This window comes from Danio rerio, chromosome 1 (genome assembly GCF_052040795.2).
Source record: "Danio rerio strain M-AB ecotype USA chromosome 1, GRCz13ab, whole genome shotgun sequence".
NCBI classification, from domain to species: domain Eukaryota; kingdom Metazoa; phylum Chordata; class Actinopteri; order Cypriniformes; family Danionidae; genus Danio; species Danio rerio.
Window position 1 is genome coordinate 24399290 of NC_141021.1, and position 21556 is coordinate 24420845.

The window sequence follows — 21556 nt, forward strand, 5'->3', positions numbered from 1 at the left end:
CTAAAATGGCATTTTACAACGAAAATTATCCACATCCACACCATGTTTTACCTAGCATTTCTGAACAGCCCTCCGTCCACTGAAAACGCACATCACCTGACCGCACACACACACACATAGACACAAGTGGTGTTCACTGTAGAGCCACACACACACACACAGCCACGCGCTTCTCTGTCAGAGCTCCAGAGACAGAGAGCAGTGCATGTCTTTATCAAGGTTGTACCGCTGGATCGCTTCTCACTACAGTTGTTAGACATGATATTCAGACATTCCAAGTCTCTCGGAAGTTCCAGGAATCTCTATGCATTTGCTAGACTCATAATGCCCGAGTGATAATCTCCGGGAAATCGTGCGTCTCCCTCCCGGTCCTCAAATAAGTCACGCACCGTTATCACCCCCGGATCCATCCTCGCTCTTCGGACACGTTTTAAAACTATAACGCATCAGTTTAAAATAGGCCTTAGAATGACAGAGAACAGTGGAGAATAAGTATTAGGTAAGAAAATGAAGAACATTTCAAAGTTATCGATAGAAACTTCCTTCTCCCGGCAGGCGGTGCTGTAAATGTAATTGAGTATTGGTATGTTTTTTTTTCCAAACACATATGTGACAGATTAAAGAACGTATTTTTGTGTTAGTGTAAATTATGACATTTTCACTAGCCATCAAGTGCTGCTACGATTTTAACTGTAAATGAACTTACAAAGGCCTAAAGGGCCAGGATCCTTATCAAACGTGAAATTTGAAGAAAGATTGGAAATTTTGTGTTTATGTTAGTGTACAACATGTCATTGCATGTGGAGAGCCGGTGACGCTATAAGTGTAACTGAATATTGATATATAGTTGTCATGCAGAGGCAAAGCAGTGGCGGAGTAGGTAGTGCTGTTGCCTCACAGCAAGAAGGTCGCTGGTTTGATCCTCAGCTCAGTTGGCGTTTCTGTGTGAAGTTTGCATGTTCTCCCTGCGTTCGCGTGGGTTTCCTCCGGGTGCTCCGGTTTCCCCCACAGTCCAAAGACACGCGGTACAGGTGAATTGGGTAGGCTAAATTGTTCGTAGTGTATGAGTGTTGGTGGATGTTTCCCAGAGATGGGTTGCGGCTGGAAGGGCAACTGCTGCGTAAAAAAACGTGCTGGATAAGTTGGCGGTTCATTCCGCTTTGGCAGCCCCAGATTAAAAAGGGACTAAGCCGACAAGAAAATGAATGAATAAATGAGTTGTAATGCAGGACACATTTCAAACATGAATTTTGTGGCTAAAGGGATATTGTACGCCTGAGTTATAACCACATCCTTTTTCTTGGCGAAACATGTATATTTGTCAGGCTATTATAGACATTCCCTTCAGCGAAAACTCCAGATATTTGTAATTAACATCGCAAAAGTCTTTAGATTGCACAGTATAAATCTGATGTTGATCTGATTAGATATGTACGAGGAGATTGTAAAAATGTATACCTGAAAATGGCAAAAACTAGTGTTTTCGCAAAGGAAAGTAAAAATGACCAACTTCCTGATGGGTTTCAGATTCAACTTCCAGAGACTTTTTTGCAGGTATTTCTGTACCTGTACAGAATGTGAAACAAAGCTCAAGGGGTATTTTGATGAAAGCGTATAGGAGTGCTATCAAGCCAATTTGCCGCACAGAGTTCTGAAACCCATATCAGATGTAACATTTCACCACTTCTGGTGTCTGGTGTGTCTGCAAAGTTTCACGCAAGTTTAGACGCTCAAAAATGCGATTTACTTTGAAGAAGTAGTAGAAGAAGCAGAATGATAATTGTTTTGCTTGGTTGTTGTGTGTTTTACTGCCTCCAGTGTTGACAGTTGAAAATTGCAAAGGACTGTATGTACAGTACATCTTTGGAGTATTGTAAAACTGTTGGAATAAGCCTGTTTACCAATGAGCTTGGCAGCAATGACGTGTCCTCATGTTTTTGTAGCAGGTGCGGTAACACTGTGAGACAGACAGCAGCTTGCGCATGTATGATGAGTGACTCAATGATCTGTGCTATTTTTCAAGAAAAAACAACAACAAAAATATAATATTCAAAATAACTACTTACATATTTATGTCATCTAATGAACAAAGTGCTAAATAGTTCAATAAGAAACATTTAAGATGTAGTAAATGCTTCCAATCACCCACTACTGCCACGAATAACAAAATCTATTTTTTGGCCTTGCGTGCATATGCGTGCTGCGTGTGTGTGTTACAGTGAGAATGATCTGAGCTCTGAAGTGTGTACACACAAGTGTGAGTGTGAACATCACTCCATTACTGATTGATCTGTGTGTTAAACTCCCTGCTGGCAGATCCAGGTGCATTCTTGTTCCCGTCGATCGGTTTAAATAAAGTTTCCCCCTCTGTGCAGAGCTGTAATTGGCAATGGAGAGAGTTTTAACTGTATGTAAGACATTCTCTCATTTAATAAACGCAAAGAACAGAAGTCTCCACTCCACTAAAGGAGCACCGAGGCTATTCCACTTAAACTATCCGAGGTGCCAATCCCAACATATTACATTAGCATCAGACTTTCAAGCAAACCTGGAAGAAGAAGATTCTCGCAATGAGAGTGAGAGAGTTCGTCTGTGAGAGAGCACGCTTTAAAGTAAAGCAGATTAAACTGCTATCACCTCTGCAGCAAGACTTCAATATGTGTTTAAGGGGGAGGTGGTGAGTGCTGCACGTGAAATGCATGTGTGTGCATGTCTTTTATTTCCTGTGTGAGCTCATGCTCAACAGAGCAGGGCTAATTTCATTTTGACCAGCCTTTAAAGTGAGTATATCTAATGTCACAGTGTGTGTCTTTACACAGCCATTCATGTATGTGAGGAGCATAATAAGAGATGAAGGTTATCTGACTATCTGATCCGGAGCTATGAAAATCAGTTAATAATAATGAACAATGAACAATTTGCAGGCTCTTCTTGTTTAGATAAACAACAGAAACAAGATGCATTTTACTTTAATACACCCCCTCAACAACTGTTGAAGAACTGTTATATAAGGCTGACCTCATTTTTGGTAATTTCAAAAACTGTAAATGTAAATTAAATGAATGTAATCTTAAAAATCAATTGGGATTTTTGTAAATACACATCTGTTCTAAAGTGTTCTGTGGTTTCTGATTGCTCCATTGAGGAGGATGCAGAGGACCATCGCAATCTACATACTTTACAGGGAACGTACAGCATCACTGCGCCACTGTGATCCAGACACTGACTTGGCTGTTTTAAATTGTTGATTATACGCTTGACAGCACAGCTGCTCTGGATAAATGCCCAGTTGTAACCCTCTTTTTTCATATGATGAGCCTTTCTTACCATTGATTATTGGAAAATGTACACATCGTGTTTTTTAAATAAATAAAAAATTAACTGGCGCTGATATTGTAAGGTTTGCAACACCTAAAGAACTGTCGACAAGAAGATCTGTTCATAAATATTGGCTTCGTAAAAAGGGTTTGTTCACTCAAAAATTGCAATTCTGTCATGCTGTCATTTGCTCATCTTCAGAACAATCTGAGAGATTTCTGTCCCTCCATTAAGAGTGACAAATAAACAGGAATCAAGCTGCTTGTAAATATTTCATTCTGCTTTTTTCCACAAATAAACATTGATTGCATGGTCATTCATGGACTTCTTTAGTTTCAATCGGATATTAATTATTTCTTAAAATCGTAAAAGTAAAGTGATCGGATTGATGTGCATGTTTATACAGCATGTCAGAAGTTTCCAACTGGATCTGCTCACACTGCACAAACGTCACTCCTTCCAATTCAGATTGAGGTCAATGCGTTTCCCAAACAATGACGTAACTCACAGCTGAACTATAATAGTATGATGCAGTGTTTGAGAAAAGAATGATGTACTGACGATGTACTGTTTCCCGAAACCGGTAGGTTCTCTGTTGCAGATCCATTGTTTGAACCACATTAGTTATAACGTAAAACACCCATAATGATGCTCTAATCGGAGTGGTAACAACTTCTTTAGAGAAGAACCCCATCATTTTTTTGTGCAAATTATATTGTTTTACACACACACACACACACACACACTCTTTAAAAAATCCAATATTATTTTTGGTAAAAACATGCACTCGTTTTCTATATTAAATGAAATTTATGTAAATGGAACATACATGTATAGGACCTGTGTTTCCTTTACAAATATTGAGAACATTACATATTCTATTATAAAACATAAAATCACTAAAAGCTTACACGTAATCTAATATCATATATAAACCATATAGCTAAATAATTAATGAGATTATTTATTATAAAATGAAATTTAATATTTATTATTTATAAGGAAATTAAGAAAAATCCTACTTTAATAATAATATTAATGATGATGGTGGTGTTGATGATGATGATGATGATTATAATTTTATTATTATTATTATTATTATTAAGTAGGATATTGTTTATTTATTATAATTTTTAAGCCTACTTTCACAATTTGACTCATGCAAACCACAGCAGAAATGTGCTGACCAACATGGCCTTTTTCATATACAGTACAAATACTTAATAAATAAGCTACTAACACATACTACTAGCTAATATGTTTTTGTTTTCAAGTTTTGAAGACTTAATTATTTAAAGTGGATAATTTCCACTTTTAAATATTAGGTCACCTATAGGTTTCATCATGAGCTACAAAATGTGTTCAAAATGACATCAATGTTTTCAAAGGGAGCACAAAACTGAACAGTAAAAATACTTTGAAAGCAAATTCCACCCAAGAGTGATGACTTTAATGCTTTTTTTAAAAATAATTCCAAGTTTAAATGTTGGAATGGTCTAAACAAATAGGGCATATAGAGGGGATAACTGGGAATAGAACATAGCCAAGAATTGTTTCTAACTACAGCTCCAGGTGTAGTTGCAAGCATACAAGCTTGTGACGCAGTTTGCGAATGTTTGTATGAATGATAGATTTGGGAAATGCCAAATCAACTAACTATGTTTGTAACGACAGAATTTGCGACAATAGTTATCTAACGATGGTTTTCGGAAATGCACCCCAGATCAATTAAGATCTTTAAATGCAGGTTTATAGGCACAACTGAGCTGTCAGTTCGATTACTAACATTGCATAAACAAAACCAGTGTTTACATGATTATATAATGCTTACAGTATATGCAAAAAACATTCAATCTGATAATCTTATAAAACAATGTTTGTCTCTGCAGAAACTTCTTGATGCACCTTTTTTGAGCATTGTGGATAACAATGAGGAAAGAGAAATCTCTCAGATTTGGATACAAATCCCTTCTGTTGTTGAGTAAACAATGACAGAATTTAAATTTTGCAAGCTAAATGTTTAATGTGTCTACCATAAAAAGAAATAGTTATATTTAAATAAAAAGAAAAACTACATAAATGTAGGTTAAAAAAAATGTTTATTTTAGTTTATAAAATTTGATTGTAGTAAACTGAACTATAACTGGTTCCTAACTTGCTCTGTATGAAAATGAATATAATAAATGACTTTGATATTATGATACATACAACATAACCAGAACACATTGGTCCAAAATGGAAAATTATGCTGATGTGCCTTGCGGATTGATTATGAGTCTGCAGTGACTTAGCTGCCTACTAAGAATACTAGAGCAAGTGAATTGTTTCCTGTACAGTGATTTAGACTCATTGTTTTGGATTCCTGGATTGTACATGGGTATAGAATAACTCCATGTACCATACTGTATCTTTCACTAAGTTAAGTTATTGCTTGTATAGCTGCCTCTGCTGCACTAACAGCCTCCCCTAATCCCTGTCCGACAACACAACTGACTCACATGGGGGCACTGTAAGCTAGACTAGTAAAATTTAATTAAAATACATGAAAAAAATGACATTGTGAAATAAAATCCTGAGTCTGATTTGATTTATTAGTCAGAATCTATAATCAAATAGATTAAATCAGGATCTGCTTTATTAATTCTTTTTCTTTACAATATTGCAGCGTACCCTTGGGTCTTCGTGTCTGCCCCATAAGAAATTTGATTCAATCAAGAGCTGCTGTGTTACACATACTCTGTTTAGGAATTAATTGGTGTCAAAATCACAAGGCTGATTTTAATTCATGGTTAGAGACTACAACTTATAAAGAGAAGAGAAAAATCGCAAACCTGACACTTGTAAAGTAACTCCTTCCTAAAAACACACAAGAAAGCATTTATATATATATATATATATATATATATATATATATATATATATATATATATATATATATATATATATATATATATATATATATATATATGTGTGTGTGTGTGTGTGTGTGTGTGTGTTTGTGTGTGTGTGTGCGTGCGTGCGTGTGTGTGTTTGTGAAAGAGACAGAGAAAACATTGGCTTATAAAATAATTCCTAGTCATACATCCCCAGTGAAAATGAATTGTTATTGTGTACTTACTGTAGAAAACATGCACTTAATGTTATGCCGCTTAATCATGCCACTTAGGGATTTCTGAAATGCTGACTTTTTGTAGGGTTACCACAGTGGTGAAAGCTACAGCCTAGCAAACCATACTGCATGTTGCTGGACATACACACCAGTATAATGAGGGCTACTTTTAGAAGGAATAGTAATGTGCTATAGCTAATTAGTAATTTACCATGAAGATTTGAATTAATGTTGTTTATGAAGTGAGTCTATTTTTTGCTGCTCCTCGAGCACAATTAAAAGGAAAGCACAGTTTTAATGAAAAAAAGAAAAAAGGATTTCACACAAAAGGGTGCTAAAACTACACAGTTGAAGCGTACTGTGCTTTAACAAGATTTGGAGCATGTCAAAAACAAAAAAAAATGAAGTAGCAAAATTATTTAAAGACGATCTGCCCATTTAATATTTTTAATTCTCATTTTTGTTTATTTAATTATCATTCTTTTATTTGAGACAAAATATATGCAGCAATAAACGACACGTGGATGATTATGGAGGCTGATACTAAAATATCACATTATTTCTATCTTTAGAATAAAATACTGAAATATTTCTGTCTTATTTCGATCATTAGAATATTAACTAAAGCTCAGGTTCTATGAGGATAATTTGTAAATGTCATACTGTAAATATATTAAAATCCAATTTTTGGTGATTATTGTGCATTGCTAAGCACTTCATTTTGACAAATTAAATAGCAATTTTCTCAGTACTTTGATTTTTAAATAGTCATATCGCTGACAACTATTGTCCTATTCTGATAAAATATACATCAACAGAAAGATTATTTATTCAGCTTTCATATCTCATTATACAAAATTGTACACTTATGACTGGCTTTGTGGTTCTGGGTCACATATATCTGAAAGCCCTGTTGTTATAAAGCACACATGCTTCCAGAATGAACACTCTTGCATGTCTGCAGCTGCAGTGGCGACAGTTACAATGTTTCACACTTGTGGTGTGAAACCGACTTAACAGGTATTCCAATCTCTTCCCTATCACTTTGCAAATCACAGTATTAACCTCAAAAGATTCAAGCTTTTGTTTATATGCTGCTAGTTTTGCAAAAAAAGACTTAGTGGTGCTTACAAACACAAAGTCCCACAGAAATCAAAACTAATGATTTTTTTGGCTCACATTGCTAGTTTTGTGGTGAACAATTCATCTGTGCATGTCATTAAAAAAATGTTTGTGCTTCTAATCTTTAATTGAAATCTGAAAATGCACTTCATGTTTGTTTTCAGTTAAATTGTCAGATTACATATATTTTAGCAAATGGGCGTGGCTAACATATTTAATCACCTGCTCCAACTGTCAGTTTTGACAACAAACAGAAAAGGTGAGGAGGAGGAGTCTGATAAGTTGTAATTAATCTCCCCACACCCTCTTCCAGATATTTCTGTATGAGATGCAAACTTTACCACATCCAATCAGCTCACAAAAGAAAAAAAAAGCCACACCCACTGTTTTCTTATTATATTGCCTTTCTCTAGGAACTGCGTCACAATACAAACAAAATAACGGTCGCAGCTCTCGGTCAATAACTGTACATAAAAAAGTATCAACTGGGGAGGATAAACGTTTAAAATGGAAAGTACTATTTGTCTGCCGAGGCAAATAATGTGCGAAAATTAGTCCAAATCCTTATAGCAAAAATATATTTGTTAAAATGGCTGGTTAAACTGGATTTTATATGTTAGTGGAAAAACATGCAGACATTCATGATAAAATTGTGTGCAAAAAAAATAAAAAACGGTAGCCGAGAGTGACAGCGAGAGACCCATAAGGAGAAAAAGAAAGCTGACACGTAGCAAGAGAAAGTCAGAGGTACAAAGAGGAATGAAAAGCACATAACCGGGCAAATCTAATCTCTTTCAATCTTTTCATCTTCTCTCTTTACTGTTCCTGTAGATCTGAATCCTTCAATGTCCTCCCAGCTGACCTGAATGGCAGAGCTTCTCAAGCACTTAAACTCTTCCACGAGAAACACTCTTTGTTCAGGGACATGCAGCACACATACAAAACTTTGTATGTGTTTGTATTTTTTTTTTTTTTACAATAGCTCTTTTTTTTTTATCAAAGGTGGATAATATGGCCCAATCCCAATTCTAACCCTTAGCCCTTCCCCTTACCCCTCATTTTGCTCGTTCACATGAAGGGGTAGGTGTTCCCAATTCTCTTTAGCTTGAAGTTTCCCAACTCTCTTTAGCTTGTCACTATTACAGATTTTTACAACAAACAAGCATATGTTTTAATACATTTATAATGCCGTTTGTGTTTTACCATCATGCTTTAAAAAAAAAAAAAAAAAAGCTATATTAAAAAACACAAAATTTCGCTGTCTATAATCCATAATAATAACTCCTGTATAGCAGTCCCACAACATTCTGTCACTCAATGGCACTCGTATACCCAGTCAGAAAAGTCTAGTGGCTGTCAATGGTTTTTTACAGTGTCTGCTATAATGTTAATGTTGTTTACATGTGTTTGCATAGATGAATACGGCCACGGTGTAAATTCACAGTACAGTTTCGCTCTTACTGCCACATTATATCATTATGATAACATAATATATGCCTTCAGTGATTTCCTGAAGATAAATACCAAAAAATAACACAACTGGAATTCCTTTATCAGTCACCATTGTCGAACTTATATGAAGTAAGAGCTTGCAACGACATATGATGACATTTACTGGTGTTGTAGTGGTGTCCCATTTCTAAGGGGTAAATTTTGAAGCCCTTCCCCATCACACTCTATTCAAAAATAAAATTAGGATTGGGCCTAAGTGCAAGCCCTATAGTGTCTTTGGTTCTGGTAAAAATATCAAATTAGTCACAGTTAGTGCAGTTGTTGTTATAAAACCAAAATAATATGGTACGCAATCTAAAGCAGAGCGAGATAATAAACCATTGAAACTAAAGTCTAGTAGATAAAAGAAAAAACTTTCTATGCGAAACCAAAATCAGCATGGTGTTCCAGCAAACTTTTAATGACCATCCATATTTATGTTTTGCTCTCTTCATTAAGATACAAACAGAAAGTACGGGAAGAATATATACACAAAACTTCAAAAGCAGCGTTTTCAAAACAAAATGTCTTCTTTTGGCAAATTGGTATTTAGTGCGAGTCCCCTTGGCAGTAAGCACACTCTTGAACAACTTTTCAGAAGTACATCAGGCTTCTTTCAGCACTCCCCCATGCAAGTCCATCTTTAGTTCTTGACACTCTATGTATTTTCCTGTCCATGTGATTCCATACTGTCTCGATTATATCCAGGTCTGAAATCTCTGAAGGCCGATTCATGACAGTGAGTGTTTTATCAGCACTTTTCCTCTGCAAACTTGAATTCACTGTTCAAGTGGATTGGTGGAGACCATTGATAATAATACATGGTCGTTATACTATTGCTTAAACAACAGAACTGTATACTGGCTACTGTATAAAATACAGCACCGCATTTCAACAAGAAGTAATTGGCTTGTTCCAAAACTATTGCTTGCTCTTTTTGCTCAGACTATACATTAGAAAGGAAAATAATGCAGCCTGATTTAAACATTGCTGTCGGGTTTTATTGTAAACATGACATATGTTATCAGAATGGCACATCGATTTTGACATTTCAGTCTTTTCCCTTTCCAGTAGATTGGAGGTGTAGTTGCGTGACTTAAAGATAGCTGCCCTGGGGCATTGACACAATGACTGCAGAGTGAACCAACATGCTACAACAGGGACTGGAGATAATTCCAACTTACTAGAGAGATTTTTTGCAACAATAACTAATGGCTATGAAAGCAATATTTTGTCAGGCAGTCCATAAAATCCACAATCGTTGCTGTCAGTGTATTAAAGGCAATTTAACTATGACTGATATGATATTTTTGAGGGTTTGTATCCACACATGTTGCAGCTTACAGGGACTGCATGAACTAGCATGTTTGTTCGAAATATGATCAAAATTATTTATTTATTAACTGTTTAACATTTGTTTTCTGCCACAAAGACACTTTTTTAGTTAAATGGGGAAACTGGCTGAGAATAAATTATTAATTTCAAAATCATGACACAAAAAAATCCTTAATTATTAACATTTTTCATTGACATGCACTCCAAAAAATGCTGTTTTTTTGTTGTTGGGTCAAATATGGACAAACTAAGCATTCATTCTATTTAAATGACACTTTGTAACCCACTGTTTTAAAGAGTGTATGTAAACTATTTATAAACCTCAATTTAATGGCTGTTTCCATGGTCCGGTACGGTACAGGTCTGTATGAGTCCCCTTTATCAGGCTTGCATTTCCACTGCCAAAAGGGTAATAATGCTTCTGTGTAAATGTTCATTACTAACCTTTCTATGAACATGATTTGATTATAACTGCAGATCAATGAGTGTGAAATAGCCTGATGTAACTTCTGCAATTATATAAAATAAATAAATAAATGCAGCATACTGTATATGAACACATACACCCTCTCTGATATGTTACCAATTACAGTAAAACTATACACACCATACATTTAGTCCTTATTTGGGTTAAAAAACACTCAACATGTAGCCCACAGTCAGTACAAACCTCTCATCTGTATATTTAATCTTCACCAGCACATGTAACCTCTGTTAGAAAGTAATTCCGTCATTCCCAGTTCATAATACTCCAAAAGGTGATGATAATAGTAAACATGGCAGCTTGGTCATGCTTTAAGTTACTGAAAAAAAGTCATTTGCTTCTTTGTTTTGTCAGGCTTCTGCTTTGTTTTTTCGCGATTCACTCTCGCGTTTGTCCATTTCTGAAAGGTTGTCAGAAGCACTTCAATAATCACGCACACGTTATTATCATCAGCTCAAGAAGTTCATTATTTCAGTTGAGCTATTTCAAGAACGTGACATTGCTGGCGCTTTAAGGGGGTAGTACACTGAATGTGCCGCACCACGCCACACCACGCAGCACCATGCATTTTAGAATTCTAAACATAGATTTCTATCAGGGTATGCACACCGGCGCCGCAAGTCGGCAGCTGTCCGTGGTGCCCAGCTACGACTCAGGACATTGTATTTATTTCTGCCACGCCACAGAGCGCCATCTGAATAGTTTCGTTTTTAATAACATTCCAATGTGCACTACTAGTGTACAATACTACCAACTGTCCTGTGCGCGATAAAATAAATCAGTAATAGAAGTGAGTAAAAACTTAAATTAAAACTATTTTGTTTATAAACGTGTTGAAAAAATCTTTTTTCCGTTAAACAGAAATTGGGGAAAAAAATAAACAGGAACTAATAATTCAGGGGGGGTTAATAATTCTGACCTCAACTGTATGTATTATTACAGTGTAATTTCTCTACTGTGTATTTAAAAATGGTGTTTCCTTTGTTTTCATTCTCCTGGCTTGTGCACGAGCTAATTACGTATCTCAGTAATTGTATAGCGTTAAGCTATGGATCTGCCTCCGCCTTTTGGTACACTTTGTTGTGCTAGGTACCCTTTTGAAAAGGCACCCAAAAAGTGGTAAGGTATGGTTCGCTTTTTGGTAACTTTTGACAGTGAAAACGGCCATAATGGTGTACCGAACCGAACCAAACTGTACCATACCACTCAGTGGAAATGGGCCATAAACTTTGAATAAAACAGTTCCATTCATTTGTCGAATACGTCCACATAATTCAATTCACATGTCTGTTCCTGCTGTTGTTGTTGCATTTATGTCAAAAATAAAACATAAAAAAATAATATCATGTCAGAACTACTTGCATACTGCCTTTCTTAACCCTAATCTCCATTTTGATCACCAATTTATTGACAGAATTGTGCAAAGTTAAATCTTTAAAATGACAGTAGACATGTCTTTTTTCTATTTTTCTTTTTTAAAGCTTAAACACAGACAAAATAAAAAACTAATTAAACCAACATAACACTTAATTAAAAGCTGAACTACACAAAGATGGTGTTGTTATAGCAATATTTCTTTTTTTATATGACCACTAGACTGCCTCTGATATGCATTAGCTTAGCTGGCTTACAGTTTCATGTGCAGTATGTTAATAAAACACTGAATGCAGGCACAGCAATTTAATAACAAACACCTACATACATTTACACCTGTATTTAAATCTAAAAAAAAGAGAAGCTATTAACACATTTGAAGATCTGTTTTCAAAATATATCGTCCTGCAAGAACCAATGTGTGTGTTTCTGAAGCCTACAAACAGAGATGAAATGTGTATTAGTTGTATTTAGTATTTGCATGTTGTGTGTGCTGTTCTTTAATGAACTGACAGCACAAGCGAGAATCTATTCGCAATTTATTAAGCAAATCTCACACAATATGCTCAATTTGGACCCAGTTAAGGGCAAAGAGATACACTTTACTCTACTCTAATGGGGATGTCAGTAGATGCTGGAGATAATAACTGTTAGTTTACACTGTAGATAATGATTAATTCAGCTGCATTTCAGCTGAGCTGGCAAGCTGACTAAAATTGCAACACAATACAGCGTAAGTAGTGTGCCTGAACTCCAAATCTGAAGGAGGAATAAAGCAAAGTGAAAAATAACCTGACTAATGGACTGTGATAACCTATACAATAACATTCTCTGAAAATGGAAGTCGGGGGAAAAATCCTGAAGGTCTCTTTTATCATTGACATGAATACTTGTATGAGTGAGAGAAAATGACAAGGCTTTCTAACTCTGCCAGTTTGGTTCTTCAAGGTAGATTTGTGACTGACAATCACAAAGCGGTACAATACTTGTAAAATATTCTAACTGTGTGGGGTGCAATAAATTTCACCCCTGACAGCACACATTTTAAGGTATAACTCAAACCACAAATGAAAAATCTGCCATTATTTGCTCATCCTCAAGCAAAAATCACAATAAAAGTATTGTTCTTGCACTACAGGCTTCCTACTGAGATTTGTGTGACAAACAGACCAGCATTTGAGCCATTACTTACTGATTCGCTGACGGTAAGCGCTTAACTCGAGATCCCCTACAAATGAATCTGTTTGATGAACAAATCACGCTCAGCCTGATCCTACATGAGATCAACTGGTTCTTTAAAAAGAACTTGCTCAACAGAACTACGTGGTCCAGGTGCTGTTCTCAAATTCAGCTCACTCGATGGTTGAGGCAGTTCTCGATTAAACAACTAACTAGAGGGGAACATTACTATATAATGAGTATACAAACTTCATTTTGAACTGATCCTTTTCCATAAAAAACTATTGTAAAACCTCCAAAGAGAAGAAATAGAGCACAAAAAGTGTACTGATCTCTTTCGTGGTGCTTTTGTGAAATTTGTCTTGTAATTTCTGGATATTTACAAACACTGTAAAAAATAAAACAACTGGTTCATTTAAATGTCATGATTTTTTATGTGCACTGACATGATGCTGAGTAAATAATAAAATAATTTCAGGGGTTATATATATAATAAGTCAGAATTATCAGCCCATGGATTATTAGCCTCCCTGTTTAATTTTTACCCCAATTTCTGTTTAACGGAAAGAAGATTTTTTAGGCTTAACTAGATTAATTAGTTCAACTAGGCAGGTTAGGGTAATTAAGCAAGTTATTGTATAACAATGGTTTGTTCTGTTGACTATTGAATGCATATATAGCTTAAAAGGGCTAATAATTTTGACCTTAAAATGGTTTTTAAAAAATTTAAAAAACTACTTATTCTAGCCGAAATAAAACAAATAAAACTTTCTCCAGAAGAAAAAAAATATTATCAGACATACTGTGAAAATTTCCTTGCTTTGTAAAACAGCATTTGGGAAATATTTAAAAAAAAGAAAAAAATTCAAAGGGGGGCTAATAATTGACTTCAACTGTATATATAGACAGTGTTTGTATGTGGGTTTAAGGGATGCAACAATTAACCGATTTCACTATTAACCACGGTTTAATCCACCACGGTTGATTAATTGTAAAGGCTTCTCAACACCACGTTTCTACATGGAACAAAATTGCTGCGACTAAGTTATTCTAACTGTGCACTAGTTTGATGTTCCGAGCTTGTACACCAAAGCTAATACCCAAGCACACTGGATTAACTATGGCTGAGGCTATTAACTAAGAGCCGTTCACCTGAAGCATCTTTTGCTTGGCAAGTTTGTTATTTCCAATGGAGGCATGCGACTTGTGCGTGGATATTGGGAGCTTTCCAGGCACACCTAGTTGAAAGAATGGCACAAGTGCACCATGAGTCACGTGTCAAGAACTGACCGACCAGCTTCATACTTTGTCTGTAATATACACATTTTTACTCCAAAGAGGAAAAAAAGATGAAAATACCAAACAATCCTGTAATATAGTTGATCAAAAGTGCCTTTAGACAGAGGTTCAGCAGCCTTTGACTACATTTGTTTTCTTTAAAAGCGAGCTACTTACAGTAGACGCTTAGATTTACATTAGACAAATACTATTTTATTTATTCTTATTTTAATTGAATTATTTATTTCGTAATTGTTCTGTCATTTATTTTCAGTGTAAAATTATTACTTATGTTTAAATGGCATATGACTTTTTTCACTTGTTTTAAGTCCAAAGAAAAATTGGATATTAATTATTTAATTATTATTTTGCGCTGTATTATTTAGTTACTGATTAGCAACAAATAACACGTTAAAAATATAAGGAGTTTACATGTTTACATGTGATTTTCTAAACTAGTAGTGTTTTGAAATTAATGAAAGCATAACAATAGGAAAACTGTGAAACCGTGATTATTCCTCAGACTATAATCGGAGAACAAAATCTATAATCGTTGCATCCCTAGAGTGTTTCCGTACAATTTGACTAAACGTTTTGTTCAAATGTAAATATATGCATGTGCATAATAATGCCTCTTGTACATCATCTTCTAATCTTTTGGCAGAAGTCTTTGTCATTTTCGGTAAAAAAAATTCTTGCTGGTTGAATAAAATTATATTACTAATTGAAAAAATAAATTATTAATTGATAAGTGATAGCTAAGTGCTTTAGTTTAATATCGTGACATGACAATGATATTTAGTTCAAGCATTTTTTTATTGTCCTACTAAATGACATCTGCTGTCCTGAAACACAACAGTAAGCAGGTGGCCACCCTAGTTATGTCTTCTTGATGACAAAATGCATGTTGATAAAGACAGCACATGATTAGTCAGGAAGCAACTTGTAATTTGTGACTCTTCAAGATTTTAGGAGTAAAAATTGGCACAGTGGCTGCCACAACAGACAAAATTATTGTGTCGTTTAAACCCAGCATTAGGTGAACCAGCAGTAGGTTACCTCAGTTCGGCTGGTATTGTTTGTTGTAAGTGGAGTTGTGAGAGTTAAGTAGAGCGATATGAGATGATGTTCACAGATAGTACATTCAATCATCCCAGGACTGTTTGGAATTTTTAAGAGTTCTTCTAACTAATTTCATAGTAAATCCTGTTTAATCCTGTGTGTTTGACTTGGGGGATATTGACACCAAAGTCCTTTAGTTCACTCAGTTTGGTCTGGACCAAGCACAGAGTTTATTTGTTTTGGCACTGTTGGCTTTCACACTTCCCTTTTTGCAAGTGAACCAGAGCAAGGAGCAAAAGGAAGAAATGTGCGAAAACAAGCTAATCGTAAAGGGTGTTCGTGGTGCATTTGTTATTATTCATCTGAAATTGTATTATCAGCTACAAGCATTATATGATGTCAGTTATGAACATCAGATAAGTCAATCAATGTTATATATGATGTCACTACAAGGAAGAGCTCCAGGTCAAACTGCTAATCATTTTCAAATGGCAAGCAAATATAATACAATTCTTTCCCATAATGCAACAGAAATTCTGGGAAAACTCAAAAGGTGCAGGGATTTCTGACGTTTTTAACATTAAACAAACTATAGAAACATTAATCCAGAGATGCCCAAACTAGGGCCTGCAGGCCAAAGTTGGCCTGTGGTAACCTTTGATTTGGCCCACTATGCCATCTGGGGGATGGTTTAGAGATTGTCAATTCAAACTGAATGTAACCCTTTGTTTGTTTGTTTGTTTGTTTGTTTGTTTGTTTGTTTGTTAAAAGATAACTGAAATTAATTGTTTAAATTAAATGGTGTAATTTAATCAAACTGTTTTTAAATGTACATACTGTCACCTGACAGTGCAGAGACTTTGGTGAGCAAATCAAGTCAAAGGCAGATTCTGCTTGACTATTGTATTCAGCATTGAATACAATCTCAATAAATGTGATTGTTTATGTTTTTATTGCAATATGTTATAGCTTTAAAAGTTATACTGCATTAGATAAAACAATTTAAAGTAATATTTTCTAATCCTTTTGAAATATTAGCAAATTAATTAGGAAATCACCTATGGCAACATTAATGTAATATAGTTTTGGTAATTATATTTGGATTTTGGCCCTTCAAACGAAAAAGTTTGGCCACCCCTGCATTAAACAAACTATACCAGAGTTTGTTTGGAAGAAGACCAAGAGCACCTATTTTACTGGGTCTTGGTTCATTTGTTTTGTGAGAGTGTGATTGCTGTATTCACACCTACCCAAAGATCAGTATCAAAGAGGGAAACGAACTTTAGTTTGATTCAATGGAACAAAACAAGACAGGTTTGAATACACCCATAATTACCAGTGAATCAATAACTATCATGCTAAAAAATACGTAGCATTAATGAGTTTAAATCGAAAGGTAACTCACCAAAGCCCAGTCTGTTGTCATTGTTTCCAAAGTCGAGAGAATATATGACGACATGGTAGTTGTTCCACACATACAGCAAGTTGTCTCTGGGATTGTAGTCCACGGCTGCGATGTATTGGTAGGAATTTGGAAATGGGATGCTAAGATGCGTTTCACGGCTCTTCTCTGTGTTGTACATGTAGTCAATTTTATTCCCTAGAGCTTCATTATCGTCATCTTCGTAAACACTCTTCACGACATAAAGGATTCCGCAGATCATGAAGGCATTGGAAGCTGATCTCTTATCGTATGATGTATCCCATGAGCCCTCCACTCTGAGTGTGTAGGGGTTGAGCTGACTGACCACGATTCTGCCATTGTTCTGTTCGGTGGCATAAATCACCCATAGTCCATTTTCATCCACTGCGAGATCAATGTCAGACTTTCCACCCCAGCGATATGGCGAGGTGTCATGGTAATTAGCGTTAGCGATAATTGCCTCACCACTCTTGATACGAGTTCGCAAGTCGAATTTAACAATGTTGCGTGTACGTTCCTTGTTGAAGAAAAGCGCGCCATCATACACCACAAACCCAGTGCCGTCCACCCGATGGGGCAGTTTGTATGTGGTGGTAGGGCGACCTGCAATAAAGTCCTCCTTAGATGAATACTCAGTCAGTGTGTCTGTGCGATACGGTGTCCAGGGCATGTAGTAGATCTTATTGGATGACTGTAAGGGGTCCTTACACCATGATCCAGCCTGGTGGTCTGATTCGAAGAGATGTTCACTCTGGTACACGCCTCTCAATACACCTGGGCAGAGAAAGACTGAAAAGCGAAGAGACACAGTGAGGTCTCACACATTTAAATAGAATCTAAAACTAATTAGTTTATTCTTTCACTGTCATGGACAGAAGCAGACACTGCTTTATGGTAGAGGGCATTGTTAGGGGCCATTCACATATCACATCGCACGTCATGATTTTGCCAAGTACGATGCGATCCAGGATTAACATCTACGTTGATCCTGGAACATCATTTTTGTTAAAAAATGTAATCCATACCTATTCCCTACCCCTAAACCCAACCATAACTGTAAATTGTTTCCAAAATCAGTTGGATAACAAACATGTAGAAGTCCATAAACCTAACTGTAAACATAAACAGTAAATGTATCCCTTAATTCTGATTGACTGATTGGAATGTTGTTCCAGGATCAACATAGATGTTACATCAGGAACATGTCCTACTTGATAAAATCAGGTTGGTGATATCACATCCTTTTTGCATGCAAGTTTGTCCTTTTAAATAGAGATGCACAGCATGTGCTGTATGCGCATACAAATAGGGAGTTATGCGCTCTTGACATGCACTCCCTTCTTCCAGATGCACTTACAGCACAGTCTGGTAAAAACATATCAACTTATCAGATTACCGCAAGTGAACCATGAGTTATGTGACAAGAACCAACCAATCAGCTTTGTATTATGTATGGAATTCACACATTTCAGTTATACTGTAACAGTAGACCAAATGTAATTAGTAGTACATACTGTCAAACGCAGAGCACCCAAACACTGCAGCACATTTTAGTTTCCTTTATAAATAAAACTTGTATCAGAGCCACAGAAATTGTTTGTCAGTGTTGAATCCTCAGAGAGCAAGGTTGATGCTTGCATAGCTACAAAACATGTCACATGAGCACGACCTGGCGAAGAACATTGAAATTGGTGAAAGAATTGATTCACCACGCATTTTCTATGCAGTTTTAGATGCAATGTGTAAACAGCCCCTTGCACTATTATCTTCTCAAATAGTACAAAGTCACTCAATCAAAAAAAGTGAAGCATTGGAAGAAGCATTTCTTAATTGTATGTAATCTAACGAGATTATAAATATCACAAAAACTGGCATACATTAACAAACAAAGAAGCTTAAGAGTGCTGACGGATTTTACATGATCTATTTCTGATCATCATGTTTTACAGCATGTTTAGATATCTATTAAGCAAAATATACTGCCTGCCATTAAAGTATTATTAAAATGATCAACGTTGCTTGAACTGGCAACCAAAAAATAAATATATAAATAAATAAATAACACTTGAGGGGAAAGAGTTTTAATTCATTGGTGGATTAAGACAAAGTATGGTCCCGGTTTATTTGGATGTTCCTTTTGTTAAATTTAAGTTACACTGTATCCACATGCCAACTAATTTTCATAAGATTATAAGTATACTTTAGATTGAGGTTAGGGTTGGGGTTAGGGTTGGGGTTAGGGTTAGTGCAAGTTGACATGTACTTGCAAGTTTTCTTATAGTCAGTTAAATGTGTGTTTACCAGCAGTATCAACAGCTATTAAGCAGACAGTCTACTAATACTCAAATGGACCATCAAAATAAAGTGTTACCCAAAGTATTTTTATTTCACTAATGTACTTAAGTATTTTAACTTTATCATGTTTTTTTATTTATTTATTTAAGCAAACCTTTCTCCACTATGTTCCACAACAAAAAATTTGTTTAGCTGAGTGAGTGTAGCTGAGTAAAAAGTTAATTTGAAGTGGAGAAAATAAAGTGGAGAGAAACAGATAGTGGTGTTTAATCCTTGAACAAGCTTAATTTGATCAGTTAACATGTTAAACTATTTCACACATTGCACTGATTAATTAATTTGTAAACTGAACTGACATCTGTTCACGACTCACCAACTTTGTCAAGTCATGAGCTCACTGATTCAAATGATTCATTCAGAGTCTCCAGTAAACTGCTCAATGATTCAAATGATCTGTTCAGAGTGATTTTTCAGTAAATGTTTCACTGATTTTACAAACTGATTTGAATAGGGTTCAGCATGAGAATGTTTTCACTTGAAGTATCATGAATAATCTTTGTGATTATTAAAGCAGTGGCAACACGGTGGTGCAGTGGGTAGCATAATCGCACATGCTGGAATTTATTCAGTGAATGAGTTTCCACACGTGGAGGCCGCCGTCTTGTTTGTGAAGACGAAACCGGACTGGAACGTTGTTTGGAGAGTCTCCTCTCTGCCGGCTTGTGTTGTTTGTGTTGTGAAGTAGAAACTGTGTTGTATTTACTCAGTTAAATTGTTGAAAGTAAACTCTGAGTGATTACTTTGAGATCTATACAAAGACACATATTGCTGAGGAGGGTGCCTTTTTGTTTTATTACATTTTTCTCATGTTTTTGTGGTTAGTAGGGAGTTAAGTGAATGTGATTTTATTTGTTACATTATGGGTCCTATCATACACCCGGCGCAGTGTGGCGCAAGGCGCGGCGCAATAGTCTTTTGGTAGTTTCAGCTTGGCGCAAGGGTAGTTTTGAGGCGTTGCGCTACGCTGTTTAAATAGCAAATGCATTAGGCGTTCTGGTCTAAAAAGGAAGGCGTTCTAAAGCGCACTGCTGGCGCGTTGCTATTTTGAGAAACTAAAATAGATTTTTCATTAGACCAAAGAATACCCGGTCTAAACTCCAGCGCAGAGTTGCGCCTCGCTTACGCACTGCTTAATATGCACAAGAGAGCAATAGGCAAATATCTTTACATTTGAAAAAAATTAAATATTAAGGATAAATATAGGATATAATAAGAATAGATATAGGATATAAATATAAAGGATTCAAATATTACAAAACATATTATTTTCTAGCCTATACATAAATATGAAAAACCATTGCTTTATGTCTTCTTCATCTCGAGAGGCTTTTTCAGTTCATTCATAACAATTTGCTTTTGTATAATGTTATTATTATTAGTAGTATTATTTATTATATCCATATTTATATTTGTTTTATTAAAACAAGCTTAGATTTGCCCACCTGTCAGGTTTTAGACCATATGATATAACTCAGGTTTTTAAGCACACTTCGTTTCTATTGTTCATTTATTCATTTGCTGGAAATTAGAACTGAATTTAGAAATAGTTTAGAAACGAATATTTGCGCTTAAAAAACGCAATCATTTATTTATAGACTAATTGATGTCTATGCGTAAAGGTTTCCCTACCCAAGAGCGAAAGTGAAAGTACATCCATTATCTCTCATTCTCACGCAGTAGATGCTCTGTTTAACAGTTTTCTATTAAAAAAAAACTGTTAACTGTTTGCTAGTGAAATGCTCATTTTTTCCACTTAGACTTACTTTACGTCCTGTAAATAGTGAATGCGCTTATGGTGCGACGCAGCTGGCTCTTAAAGGGAATGGGAGATGAGACTCTAATTGGTTTATTCTCAAAACACACCAATAACTCATTAAGAAAATAAACTCAACCATTTTAAACTATGCGCAACGGCGCAAAGCGGATTTTCCCGTCCTTAAATTAGCAAAACTGCGTTCTGACACGCCCTGAAAGCGACCATCAAACCATCAAAATAGAGCCCTATATGTGTAGGTAAGAGGTTTAA

General features: G+C 35.7%; 2 protein-coding genes across 41 annotated transcripts in view; both read right to left on the reverse strand.

Annotated features, from left to right (window-relative positions):
• pds5a (PDS5 cohesin associated factor A) overlaps positions 1-21556 on the reverse strand; it is a 485752-nt gene that overhangs the window by 177410 nt on the left and 286786 nt on the right. The gene's annotated exons all lie outside the window — the stretch shown is intronic.
• adgrl3.1 (adhesion G protein-coupled receptor L3.1) overlaps positions 1-21556 on the reverse strand; it is a 209680-nt gene that overhangs the window by 99589 nt on the left and 88535 nt on the right. For all 40 annotated transcript variants that reach the window (XR_015476579.1, XR_015476578.1, XR_015476577.1 and 37 more), the window contains one exon: positions 17158-17964. Coding sequence is in view for 37 of the 40 variants with exons in the window: in XM_087237172.1 (XP_087093298.1) it covers positions 17158-17964 (807 nt within the window). In the remaining 3 variants the exon portion in view is untranslated. The remainder of the gene's footprint in view (positions 1-17157; positions 17965-21556) is intronic.